Genomic DNA, 14099 nt, shown 5'->3' on the forward strand with positions numbered 1-14099 from the left:
AGATAATTTTGGTTAGGGCTCCAAATAGCAGAGGCGTATTCTAATTTAGAACGGACAAGTGATTTGTAGGCAAGCAATTTTAGGTTTCTTGGCGCATGACGTAGATGTCGTTTTAAGAATCCAAGGCTTCTGTTAGCGGATGATATGATTTTAGTGACATGCGCGTTCCAGGTTAGATCATTGGACAATGTTACTCCGAGGTATTTGTAAGTCTGAGCTAATTCTACCGTGACATGCGAGATTTTATAGGAGAAGAGGGCAGGATTACGTTTTCGGTGAAATGACACGACTTTACATTTATTGGGGTTTAGTTCCATGAGCCAGTTGTTACACCAGTTGGACACCCGAATCGCGCCGTAAGGGAAGGGAGGAAGGTGGACTGAAAGAAGAAAGGCAGAAAAAGGTGCCGTAGGGGAGGGCTCCGGAATAATTTCGACCACCTGTGGAGCTTTAACTTTTCGAAGGAAAGCGATGCGTAATGCTGCGCAGCGCGCCAAAAGTAAGTGAAGGAGAGCTGATTGATACGAAGCGCTTGAATAATTTCCAAAGCCTGGGGATCAATATGCACTCCCATCGTCCGGCAGAGGCACGTCTTTTCAATTTCACTTTTAGGGAGACGCGGCCGCCGGGGTCGGGATTTGGTCCTGCGTGCTTGTGCTCAACACTCGAATGATGGTTGGTTGGTTTATGGGGTTTAACGTCGCAAAGGTACTCAGGCTATGAGGTGCGCCGTAGTGAAGGGCTCCGGAATTTTCGACCACCTGGGGTTCTTTAACGTGCACTGACATCGCACAGTACACGGGCCTCTAGAATTTGATCTGCACCCACTGAGCCATCACAGCGAGTGCGGCGAGCCTAGCTGTGCAACTCGCTGCTGAAAGTTGCACACAGATGGAGCAGGGGCTATGAGGAAAGATAAGGTGGTAGTGGTGGTGGTGGTAGAAACATTCATTAAAAGGGGACAGGAGGTATGTTTGGATCAGCCCTTAAGGGACTGAGCCTTACAAACACTAGGTGGAGGTCCCTAGTATGGGACCCCAGTGGCGGTAGCCGCCGCCCTGGCGAGCCTGACTAAGGCTTGTTGACCCTGTAAGTCGTGGCAGCAGAGCAGGGTCGCCTCCCAGTCCTCCCGGGTTGGATTGGGGATGGGGGGAATAGCCGGGTTGGAGGCGCAGGCCCACACCATGTGATAGGCTTCCGAAGGCACCGCACTACAGTGCGGGCAGTTGCCGCTAAAGGAGGGGTCGAAATGTTTTAGTGCTGCCGGGCACAGCAAGGTATTCGTGAAGAGGCGGAGAAGGAGCCGCTCATCCGCCTTCTTGAGGCTGTTACATGGGCTAGGGTAAAGGCGATGGCTATCTTGATAGTAGGTTGTGATATCTTTAACCGTGTAGACCGGATTAAAATCGGGTTCCTGATCAGGTGGGGAGGAGAAAACAGCCCGGTGAGAGAGCGCGCGGGCGGCTGCGTCTGCTGCCTCGTTTCCTGCCAACCCCTGATGATCAGGGGCCCATACAAGGTAACGGTGTGCGGGGTCCGTATATTGTCAATTGTAAATTGGTTTTTTGAGGAAAGGAAATGGCGCAGTATCTGTCTCACATATATCGGCGGACACCTGAACCGCGCCGTAAGGGAAGGGAGGAAGGTAGGAGTGAAAGAAGAAAGAGAGAAAGAGGTGCCGTAGTGGAGGTCTCCAGAATAATTTCGACCACCTGGGGATCTTTAACGTGCACTGACATCGAACAGCACACTGGCGCCTCTTGCGTTTTGGCCTCCATCGAAACGCGGCCGCCGCGGTCGGGTTCGAACCCGGGTACTCCGGGTCGGTAGACGAGCGCCTTACCACTGAGCCACCGCGGCGGGTATCCCGTATGCGATTTTGGGTATATTCGATAGGCTAGGAAGGGAGTGCAGCCTTGTTCGACGTTCCGACAGGCCCCTCGCGAGTGGGTGATTATGTATTTCGAATCGGAATGTGAGGCCGCGAGAGCAATCGCGACTTCTTCTGCTTGTGTTGCACTGCGGGCTCTGAAAGTGAGGCCGTTAACTGTGTGCCGAGGTCGTTACTCCAGACGGAGACCTGAACCGCGGCGTTTGGGATGGATGAACATTGAAAATCTAAAATTGTTTTTGAGGAAAGGAAATGACAGAGTAACTGTTTCACATATCTCGTATCTTGGTGAACAACTGAGCCGTGCCGTAAGGGAAGGGAGGAAGGTGGGAGTGAAAGAAGAAAGAGAGAAAAGTGCCGTAGTGGAGGTCTCCGGAATGCTTTCGACCACATGGTAACGTGCAGTGACATAGCGCAGCACAAGGGCGCCTTTCGCGTTCCGCCTCCACCAAAACGCGGCCAGCATGGTCGGGTTCGAGCTCAGGTACTCCGGCTCGGTAGACGAGCGCCTTATCCACTGAGCCACCCTACAGGGCTTGGAATAATTTCGACCACCTAGTTACCTAAGAGATCACTGTAACGACAAGATACAGAACAAATTAGGTGTTAGTTGTGCTCGCACCTTTTGACGAATTCGAGATGCACGTCCGGCAGCGACCACTCTGTTCGCAGGTAGCCGCTCGTGCAACTTCGTCACAAGGTGCAAACACAGCTAACACCTAATTTGTTTTGTTTCTTTTCGCTACACTAAACTGGTAGGTTAACTAGAGCTACTCCTTCGTGTCGTAGGTCGCGCCGAGCCGAGTAGTTGCTTTTCAACAAGATTCTGACAAGTGCGGAATAAGGAACTTCGTGTAAGAAGTGCATTGGTCACTGGTACTGAAGAGAGGTATGAATCAGATGGCGTCCGTTTTCAGCAGATGCGTCGGCATACTTACCTGGTGCTGGGTCGCCGGCGATCAGCAAGGTCGGGGCTCCGTGTCGAGGCCTGCCATTGCACTGCGGCAGGCTGAAGCGCGCCACTACGCCTAACTGGGGTAGTTGGGGCATATAATTTTTGGTAGTGGGGTTTCGGCGTTCGCGCCAGCCCCCCTGTTATGAATCCCGAAATCAGACTCGTACATTTTTCATACAGTTATCCTACGGGGCCTCGGGCTCGGCTCGAACACTTGGTGCCCATATGAGCAAAACTGCTCCTCTTTCAGATTTCACTCGCACCTCTCTACATTCCCTTAACAATTAAACCGAAGCCCTCTACTACGGAACCTCTTTCTTCCTTTCTTTTATTGCGAAAGCAATGCTACTTGCACTTTCACGCCTTTGCCGTGCCGCGGCGGTGACCACCATTGACCTTTGCGAAAGCAATACTACTTGCACTTTCACGCCTTTGCCGTGCCGCGGCGGTGACCACCATTTACCTTCATTTGACCTTGATTGGATTAGATTGGATTGGATTGGATTAGATTAGATTACATTGGATTGGATTGGAGTGGAGTGGAGTGGATTGGATTGGACTGGATTAGAGTGGATTGGATTGTATAACCGATGCATCACCACAAGTCTAACCACAAGCACCACCACCAGCTACACTACCAGCTGTATCATGGCGTAGGTACGGATATTGCTTTCGCAATTACCGGGCTTAACCAAGCTCAGCCACAGCGAACTTTTTTTTCTTCTTTATCCATTCCGTTACGGCGCGGTTCAGAGACAAATACTGCGTCATTTCTGACAATTTTTTCCTTGCGTGCTTTAGGTAATAAATTGAAACAAATTAAAATGAAAACAAAGAAACGGCCGCGTATGTGCTGCGAGGTCATCGTGTCATACCCTTAAGGTTGAGCCTAAGTGACCCCAGAATTTTGAAGCGAAAAGATCACCAGGCTAGTCAACACCGGGTCTGGCGTATGCTCCGTAATCAGAATTAGCCACAGCTGCGCGTGCGCTGAACCGAGTGACGTCACAGAAGAGGCGCAGGTGGTCGGAGCGGCCGCCGCCGCAACCGCCGCCTGACCTTTCAACGCAGCCGCGCGCTACTGTGCATGTGCACCGCCTCCTCACCGCCGCTACTATTGCGCGCTCGCCTCCTCGCCACCGTTTCACCTTTCGTTGCAGCCGCGTGTTTACTACAGTTATTACGCATGCGGAAGGAGGGCTATATAACGCGCTTGCCTACACAGTTATCGTGGTGCTCCCAGTGCATTGTGCGCGAACTGCGACAGCCATGACGTCAAACAAAGCGTAACTGCAGCTTTTCGCTTGTATATCCACGCTTAACCAGAGCTAAGCCACTGCCAATTTTTTCCTCTCATACAAATCTGTGCGGGAAGTGCTTTCCTACCATACCGCAAGTTCGCCTTCATTTTCGTTCACTGGACAGTCTTCAGGACTGAATGCAAAGAAAGCTTGTGGGTGCCGGCTTTCACATGAACTCGCCTCTCCATACTGCATCCAGTTAACAGGAGCAGGCATGAAGACGATGATAAACATTTTTATTGAGCACAGATTACAGTGGCGTACGGTCTTCCTAGTCCAGAAAGTTGTTGGCTGCTGCCGCTGCTCTTGCCCTTTCCATCAGTTGGAGCTTGACTCCAGGGTCCAGGGACAGCGTCCCCTCCCACCACTTGACCATTTAATCAGCACAACCTCTTAATCGTTCTTTGTTAGCCTTTGTTATGTGAAATAATTTTGGTTTATGGGGGTTTAACGTCGCAAAGCGACTCAGGGACGCCGTAGTGAGGGGCTCCGGAAATTTCGACCACCCGGGGTTCTTCAACGTGCACTGACATATGGTATACGACCGTTACCTGCCCGCAGAAGGCACAGTGCGGGTCAGATTTGTCTGAATACTATAGCCAAGTTTTTTCAGACTAATAAATATACTAGTTTGCAGTTTTCTTAGTGTTATTTCGGGTGACTTCGTTAACTCTTCGCCCCGTAGCGTATATTCCCTCCTACTTATTCTGTAGTGTGTAGGATTTCTGTATACGTGACTAGAATATTGGAAAAAGCGTGTTCTTCTGTTTGTATAGTTGGCCGGGGTAATAGAGCTCCGGCAGGGCATATAGCCATCTCAATGAAATTTGCTTTTTCAGTCCTCCAAACGAAAACACTTCCGCACTCGCAGTCCGGCAGGCGTTGAAACTCCACGTAGTAGCAGTGGCGTGCCATAGCCCATGAGGCTACGAGAGATTCTGGTGTCCATTCAGTTTGTGTATCATTTGTCTTCTCCGGGTTCTTAGCTACGCACAGCTTGACTGGAACGCCGTCACTTACCATGGTTCCTGCTACAATGCAAGACGCTTATCTTCCTTTTTCCTGCCGCTTCAAGTGATTACTCCTAGTGCTGAGGAGGGCCCACTGCTGATGAAGCCAGCGTCGAAAGGCGCCAATTAGATATTCCAGTACAGCCGCAGTAGAACAGTCCTTTAAATTCACAATGAATTTCGCTAACACACAAGACAGACATAGGAGAATAGCTGGACACGACTGGCACGAATTGGCACAAGGCAGACTGTCACTTTGTCAGCGCAATTTGCAGTCAATTTAAAACCCATGAACCAGCTCGTTCAGCAAGTATTGTAAGATAAACCAGATTATTCAGGGTCATGATCACGTACAACCAAATGCTCAAATTTGATTGCATGGAAAATCTTTTTTTATCGGCTTGAGTAACAAAGTGGATCCGTTCATCTCGCTAGGTGGCCGTCACTAGGGACTGGCGGCGATCTCTTGGGCTCTTGTCGCGACCTGTACTTGTGTTTCCAGGTTGGAGTTGAGCAGCAAGGTCTTCCACGGGCTCGGGTACGCGAGCTTCTGAAGCGATTTTCGCGGGAGATCTGTCGGGCAGTACCAGAAGATGTGGTCTACGGTGGCTTTACTGCCGCATTGGCTGTACTCCGGTTTAGATCTACCCGGGTACACATGGCTTAGGACAGCGAGGTTAGGGAGAGTTTTAGTTTGGAGTTGTCTCCACAGCACCTCATGTTCTTTGGTCAAGTTTCAATGCGAAGGTGGGAAGATTAGCCATTCTAGCCTGTAATGCTGCGTGATTTCGTGTTACAAAATGCTCCGAAGAACATTTTCCGTCCGTTTTGTTTCCGCTGCCACGTTGGGAGCCTGTATCTGCTGCTTTTAACCGCTGTCCTTTTCGTGAAGAGGGCAGTTCCCCCCCCCCCCCCCCCAACCTCCCCTGAAAAAAAATATTCGCCCCATAGCTGAGCTCTCTCCCAGATGCACCAGTACGGCATTGCCCCAAGCTGCATATTCCTCTGCAAATCCTGCTGATACCAGAGACATTGTCCGTGGGCAGCCCCAGAGGGTGGTAGATTTTTTTTTGCTCAAATGTAAATGCCGTAGTTGCCTACACCTTTTCTGATTTCCTATATTTTTTCTCAAAGTCTCGGGAGAGAAAAATTTGGAGGGCATGTCTTAAATGCGTTCTGCATTATACCACAAGTGAAAATTCATAGTTATTCTCAACTCTAAAGGTCAACAAACAATTTATTTTACGGCTTACGGCGTTACGACGCTGGTCGGTTTTAAAAATTCAGGGAGAGACGCAATCCTTAGGAGTACATCTGAAGTCAGTACCAGGGTCGTTGCCATGACTGAATCGGATGAGCATGGACTGTCCGGTAGTTACCTCCAGCGCCCAGTGTTCATATCCGCACCTGCACGAACCACAACAAACATAGTGTTTGTTCACTAGATACAAATAATTTCTTCCCTGCTAAATGCGAACATTCCGGCTCCAACACTGCGTCAGCAACCAACGCAAGCCGTTACACAAGAAAAGCGTGTGGAAAACGCGGATTTGTTCTAAAGTTCGTGTAATGTGTTTACCCAGTGTATCTAGCCACTTCACAAAAACTCGCTGATCCGAGCGCTGTCGACGTCTGCGCGTAATCATCAACTGTTCGAGGTTTGAACATTGTAGCGCAAGAAAATCTGATTACATTCAGATTTCATTGCATTTACTATTGAGGTTGTAATTTTTTAAGACGCTTTCCCTAATTATGAAGAATGCTGACAAAAACGCACACACCAGCAAATTACAGAGCCAGACAACAGAGTGATTTCAAGGAGTAATTAGCAAGTAGAAGCAGCAAGTAGAACACTCAAATTGGCATTACAACTTCATGAAGCCAAACTACGAGCGATGTAGGGAGCAACATTATTATATAACAGATAGGGAGCTCTACCGCAACACACTAGCGCGACGTTGCACGATGGAAACCTTAATCGCGCTCACCTACAAGTTAAGACCAAGCACGGCTTCTTTTTATTCCTAACTGCTTTGTATGAAGTTATACTAAGTGCACGACACGAGCTTTGTTCCTGTAGCGTAAGGCCAACAAAAACGAAAACCAGGGCTCTGCTGCGTAGCGTTCACCACAAGCATCGCGCTTTATTTCCTAAGGCAGCGACGAAACCCTATGTGGTTTCTTTTTATGTTTCTGTTGTTTAGGACCACATTAACTGACCTGATACAGCTGGTGTTTATAGCCAATTTGCATGAAAAAGTGAGCGCGTACAAGATACCTGCGTATGGCCTATTCATGGCGGTCATCGGCTGCTGCCATGGCGTCCCACTGGTTCGAAGAGGCAGCCAAGGGTATAACCTACTTCGCCGATCGTCGAGCCTGTATGGGTCTGTAGGAAACAGGAACTGATTAAACAAGCCAACAAGTTTGTTAAGCAAGCATGTAACTAATAAGGCTACTGAATCCAGGATTGGGCAGCAAACATTGTCAAAATAATTAACGCAGCATTCTGTCTATACATCCATCGCGCATATTACTGTTTGCTTGCAAGCTACAGGATAGCATGGCGCCAAATTCATGAGGTGGGGAAGCTCTTCAGACGGAGCTTTCTTTATCCCATTTAACCTGCATGAAAGTAGAGAAGATATGCCTCTCCAAAAAGATCTCGCTTCACTTTACTCGGCTCCGGGACGGGACGGGTCGCCTCAGTAAGTATATCATTTATCCGTACGGAGTACATTCATGCAAGCCAAGCACTTAAAAAAAAAAACAAGTGGTTGTTACCATACTACACTTGCTGGCGTTCTGTTCACTTCTTTTTGGAGGCACTACTCTTCCCTTCGTTTAATTCTAGAACACGAAATGAAAAGTGCTTGCCGTTCACCTCTATACGCTCGAAACCTTGGGTCTGGGAGCGGTACATGCTTCGCCATGGCCTCATTATGCGGCGCAGGACCAGGCATAGACCCGTGTCCGTGCAGTGGACAGGTTAAAGGCGAAGGCTGACCGGGCGTGTCCTGCCAAGGAAACGGTCGAGGCTGGAAGGGAGGCTGCTGGTGCATAGGAACCGGCCATGGCTTGGGCGGAAGGTTGTAAGCAGGGGCGTTCCATGGCTGGGGCAACGGCTCCTGAGGCCAAGGCATGTGCCAGGTTTGAGGCGAAAAGGTTTGCGACCAAGGGTTGGTCCAGGATTGGCTGGGATATGGGTGAGGCTGGGGTTGGGATGATGTCCAGGCTTGATGTGATGGCATGGACGATGGCAGGGGCCAAGGTTGATGCAATGTATGGACACCGTGCACGGGCCATAATTGGTAGTTCGGCTGGGGATAAGAGTTGGGCCAGTACTCTTGAGATGGCTGGAACCAGGGTCCCGGCGAAGTCTCTGATGACGGTTGGGCTTGATGAGCAGGCCAATACCACAGCGAGTCCTTAGCTGCGGGCTCAGACGGCTGTGGACTAGGAGGCGGGTAGTAGTTGGCTGATGGCTGGGACCACGGGGGGCCAAGTCCAGTGTCGGGGAATGGTCGGTAACAAGGTGGACACGGCTCGGGCATAGGCTGCGGCCAAGGAGCAGGCCAAAGTTCTGGCGCTGGGTGATCCGGGTAGGAAAGCCAGATTCCTCCGGGAGCTTGTGGTCGTGACTCGGGCCAGGGAACGGGATAAGGTGTGGGCAAGGGTACAGACCACGGTATATACACTGGGATGACGCAAGGGCTGGGGCTGGCAGCGGACCCGGGAGCTGAAGCATGTGGGTATACTGGGGTTGGAGTTGTGGGCTCTTCGGTAGTTGAGGCTGCGCTGGGAGAAGGAGCAAATGGTTGATATGAGCAATACAACGCAGTGTTTGTGATATAACCGCCACGAACAACCTGGCGCTACTGATGCTGTTATTGAAATAAAATTACATATTTGATGCATTTAAAGGCTGCACTGTGCCATTTGCGTGCCGTACCACACATATTAGGCCGTCCTTCAGTAATTACGAGCAGCAGCGCTATCGTACCCCTGACGAGAAATAAATGCATGATACGACAGACAGGCCACTTCCCTACGTCCGCTATTAGAGGTGAATATTTACCCTGGCATATTGTACCTCGGAAACTATAAGAGCATCGATGCCTTCACAGGCGCAGCTGTATACATGTCCAAGTAGCCAGGTAGATAGGTTATCCGTGCTAACCAGGTCAGTTAAAAGACGGAGGTGAAATGACAGGCGAAGATGAAGATGGCCTCATCAGGAACTGAATTGTTTTTTGTTTTGTTCTGGCCGTGTTTATTCTAATCTTTCCGTGAAAAACGCTCATGGGCAGCTGTAAGTCGGCGCGTACGTCTTGGGGAATCCCCCGCAATCGGTACGTAGCGGTTATCTCTTTAGAACAGCAACAACATGGGCGTCTTTGAGAGTTTCTGCAAGAGAACCGATAAGGGCGCCTTCGTTGACAATGCTTGGTCTATGTACAGTCTTTGTCAAAAGTTTAGAGCCCAGGGGGTTCGCTTCTAAGCCTCGCAGTGGGACTCCTGTAACATTCGTGGTAGTCCTACCCACTGGAGGAGACAGGACCAGAAATCTTCTTACCTTCAGCAAATTTGGAGCGCTGGAGATGCATTACGAACCAGACAGTGGGCTTCAGAAGCAAACCCACTGGGCTCCAAACTTTTGACAAAGGCTGTACATGGCTACACAACACGCTGCAAGAGACACGTATTCCATGGAGAACGATAAAACGGGCATTATGTGGCGTTTTATGGCGCTTAAGCAACTGTGGCTATCATGCGCCGAACACAATGTTAGATGATCTGTTATATTAAGCGTATGGGTGTTGTATTATATTAGATTTAAAACGTTGGCTTCCGCCAGAAACTTACAAACAAGCGAAAACTCGACGAGTGCTTGCTCGCCTAAAAGCAATGCGGGATGAAATGGAATGTGTTCATTGTAAAATACACAGAAAATTTTTTTCTAAGTTCTTCGAGATGCGAACAAAAGATTAAAATGTGATTAATTGTGGGTTCATCACCACACATTTCACACACAGGTTTGTCTTTTTTGTTAATAAGAAGCTATGGGTGATATGTGTGTGTGTGACCTACGCGTAAACGTCATAAAATTACTTCGATAAAACGCTCTTTATGGCTACATGATTTTCATTCTTTTAAAACGGGCTTTACAGTATCAAATCAAATCAAATCAAATCAAATCAAATTTATTTTCAGCATTGATACAATGTTGATGGCTTCCGTGACAAAAAGCTGTGAGGACAGCTTGACTAGGTCAGGGAACCATTTTGGCAGCAGCGACTTCATATACACTTCAATAATTCAAATGCAAATGAAATATGCATCAGAATACATACAGTGTCCTACTTACTCAGTACAATAGTTAAAATGCAAGTGAATATTGTAATGGAATACACGGACTTCATTCATCAACTTAACTATGCAACTTTTTTCCTTCATTTTCCCAAGAAGCCTGCCATTTGGCTCTTAGTTTTCTACGTAATAACTTCATGTAATCCCTAGGAGGCAAATTCGCATGTTTTATTTCCGTAGTTCTGGCTTGGCCTGCACACATGTCGGCTCTCTCATTGTCCGCATAACATTTGTTAGCCAAGGTTTTTGTACTTAATGATAAGGAAACTAATTATGCTAATAATGAGATACCATGACCTCTGGAACGCGGTTTTAGCATTTAGGTACAGGAAGGCTAGCGTTTGCGCTGAATCGTAGATACCGGAGAGGTAATGATAGATAAAGTCGATATTTCCTCCTGAGAAAGCGTGTAAAAGAATGGAAAATTTCTCTCAACCCCAGTAACCTCGTGCAATTTGTTACAATGGAACTGTGAACCAAGAATAAACGGTAGCCATGGTTACAGCAGCCATGAAAATTTTGGTCTGCAATGTGACAGCGAATGCTTTAGCTGGCATCTATTCTGTCAAAGTATGAAATAGTACCCTTGTAACACACTCACACGCACATGCGCACACATACACACACACGCACACGCGCACAAATACACACACACACACACACACGCACGCACACGCACGCACGCACATGCGCACACACACACACACACACACACACACGCGCGCACACGCACATGCGCACACATACACACGCGCACACACACACATGCGCACACATACACACGCGCACACATACACACACACACGCGCACACACGCGCACACACACGCGCGCACACGCGCACACACGCGCACACGCGCACACGCACACACGCACACACACACACACACGCACGCACACACGCACACACGCACATGCGCACACATACACACGCGCACACACACATGCGCACACATACACACGCGCACACATACACACACATGCGCACACATACACGTGCGCACACGCGCGCACACACGCACGCGCACACGCGCGCACGCACACACACACACACACACACACACACACGCACGCACGCACGCACGCACACACACACACACACACACACCGGCGAATATCAGTTGCTCTCAGGATGCTGCCGGAGGGAATGACGCGAGATGGTACGCCGGACGTCGTCGAGACAGTATATAAGCTCAGGGTAAAGGGACCGTCAGGAATTGACCAGCTTATTAATTGCCGTTGATGTCGACATGTGAGTGGATCCACTGGTCGACCAGTGCACCTCCGCAGACTTCGACTTCTGTGGCAGTAGTGGCAAGGCTATCGAAACAGTGAATCTGCCAAATCACTCGTATTTCCAAATGGTCCAACTAGGGGGCACTGTTTTATAAACCGGATGCGAACAATTTAGTTTAAGAAATTCAGTAGATCGCTCGTGCACGAGTGAAAATTAAGATGATTTAGAAAAATGACCATTCCGCAAGAAATAAAGGGATGGTTTGCGATCAAGGAAGCTAGCGCTTGAAATAACGGTGGATTTGTATACCTTCGGAGCAATGGAAACAGGCAAAGACTGAATTAAACTTGTAAGGCTTTCCTTTCTTACGTCGTTGGCCAACGAGAGGATAACCTTTCATTTATTTGTCGCGTCTGCGAGCACACAAAGCATAAAGTTCACGTAATATATTCACTCAGTCACTCTAAAGGAATTCTGAAACGATCGAGAGAGTACCAAGCACGCAACACTAGCGCGTGGCCTGCGGTTACTTTAAACACCACCATAATACAGATATAGGCTCTCGCTGCCAAGCCATCATGCCTGCGCTAAGGAAGACAAAGATGGAACATTTATTTAATGTGCCTATATTTCTTCGATTCTTTTCTTCTGATATAGTTTCGTTACCCCATGTCCGGCGCTTGTATATCTGGCGCCAACAACACTCGTGCCGGTTGCGCCGTGGCCTACACGCACATCACACGACGGCGACCATGCTATGTCAGGAGGTGCATACACTGGGCACTGTGCATGGTATATGCTGCTCTGCTGCGCGAGTTATGACACTGAACCTCGCGTTTCAAGGACCAGCGACTTATACGTTCTAGTCTCGGGACCTGTTTCAATGCCCCATACTTTGGCGACACCTGAGCTAAGCAGCCGGCTGACTCGGTCGCTACCGTCTACAGGCGTTCGGTGAAGAGCTGAGGGACAGCGAGGAAGGAAATGAAGACGAAGTCAAAATCTAATTTGCTACACAAGGCTGTACTGGCCCCCGTGCCGAGAACAAGCTAGGCCGCAGACCGGCTGTCCGCCTCAGGATGACTGCTTGAATGCCCACAGTGCACTATTCACTCAGCTGAAACCGGCGGACGAAAGCATTCCCCTGTGTAGCTGCGCGGAAGCTGGAGCGGCGACTTGATGTAAGTTGAAAAGGTTGGATGAGTAACTTGCCTTTGGATACCAACGCGTGGTGTGTGCCACGAGAAGCGCAACCTGAAGGGCAAGCTGGACCGCTATGTTTAAGCGAGCATCTACCGCGCAAGAAACGAGGACAAAAGAAGGAAGAGACGCACGCACGTCCAACTATTTTTGCTTAATGCGGACGATACTTAGATGCAATGCACGTAAACTATCAGATCAAAGTCGCATGGCCACACAGCTGCCAAGTAGGAGAGCCCTCTTTTTGCGACAGGCTTTTTGACGCTATGCGCTTACACAGTTATTTCCCGCGTGCGCAATGTTCAGCCTCAGCCGTCTTTTAGTCTGTGTGTGACGCAGCACGGCTCACTTTTGCGAGGAAGTTGTGCAGAGGTCAATGGTGCATTTAGTCTTAATATTTCTGTTTCGAGCGCGACTGTTTCGACGAGTACTACTACTCCTTTAGAGAGCACTTTCAAGTATGGGACTAGGAACCTGAATAGTTAGAAAAAGGGTGTCGAGGGTCGAAACATTTTCTGTGAGTATGCTACAGTTGCCGTGGGGGACCCCCTGCCCCATTCATCCGGCCGTGCAGAGAGGATTGCTTGTGAATCTGCCCCTGTTGGTTCAGGATTGGCCAAACGCTTTGCGCCACCCAACCACGATAATCAACATGCCGATGGTGAAGGCAGGCATTTTTTAGCTGCGTACGTTGGCCAGTCACGATAGCCGATTGACGGTAGGTGAGCTGCCGGCCAGTCACAAACTCGTCTTGCGCTCTGTCTCACAGTTAACACCAAAGCTGAAGCCGCAGCGCTTAGCCGATTGTGTCGCGATATGGGGCATTCACAAGAGGCGCAGTGCGATAGAATTGCAATGGCATCATCATATTTTCCGGGCCTTAGTTCACCTAGCGCGGCACTGAACACCCACGTATCGTTTTATATTGCTTCATAATTCAACCACAAAATTGTTCTCAGGTTTCCTGTATACATAGTCAAGCGGGGTACCGCGTAGTTTGAGCGCTCCTTCGCGAACAATGTGGTATATTGTAGCCAAAAAACTGAGTCCTCTTACGAAAAGCTCATAGCTCACCGCGCTCCCTCCGATGTGCTAGCGAAGGCTATGGTCAATAACGAACAGTTCTAGAGTGTGAA

General features: G+C 49.2%; 1 protein-coding gene and 1 non-coding gene across 2 annotated transcripts; one reads left to right on the forward strand and one right to left on the reverse strand.

Annotated features, from left to right (window-relative positions):
- Positions 1-2821: 2821 nt before the first annotated feature.
- On the forward strand, positions 2822-2984 carry LOC149353753 (U1 spliceosomal RNA). Its single transcript, XR_016291988.1, has one exon. It is a non-coding gene; the product is annotated as a U1 spliceosomal RNA (small nuclear RNA).
- Positions 2985-6417: 3433 nt separating this feature from the next.
- Positions 6418-12434, reverse strand: LOC149353754 (uncharacterized). The gene is made up of 4 exons (XM_089575860.1): positions 12430-12434; positions 8042-8955; positions 7436-7546; positions 6418-6564 (listed from the first exon to the last, which is right to left on the reverse strand). The coding sequence occupies exons 1-4, from the start codon at positions 12432-12434 to the stop codon at positions 6533-6535; spliced, it is 1062 nt and encodes a 353-aa protein (XP_089431986.1). The 3' UTR covers positions 6418-6532.
- Positions 12435-14099: the final 1665 nt, after the last annotated feature.

Source organism: Amblyomma mixtum, chromosome 3 (assembly GCF_055824585.1).
Source record: "Amblyomma mixtum isolate Tamu chromosome 3, ASM5582458v1, whole genome shotgun sequence".
Classification (NCBI taxonomy): Eukaryota; Metazoa; Arthropoda; class Arachnida; order Ixodida; family Ixodidae; genus Amblyomma; species Amblyomma mixtum.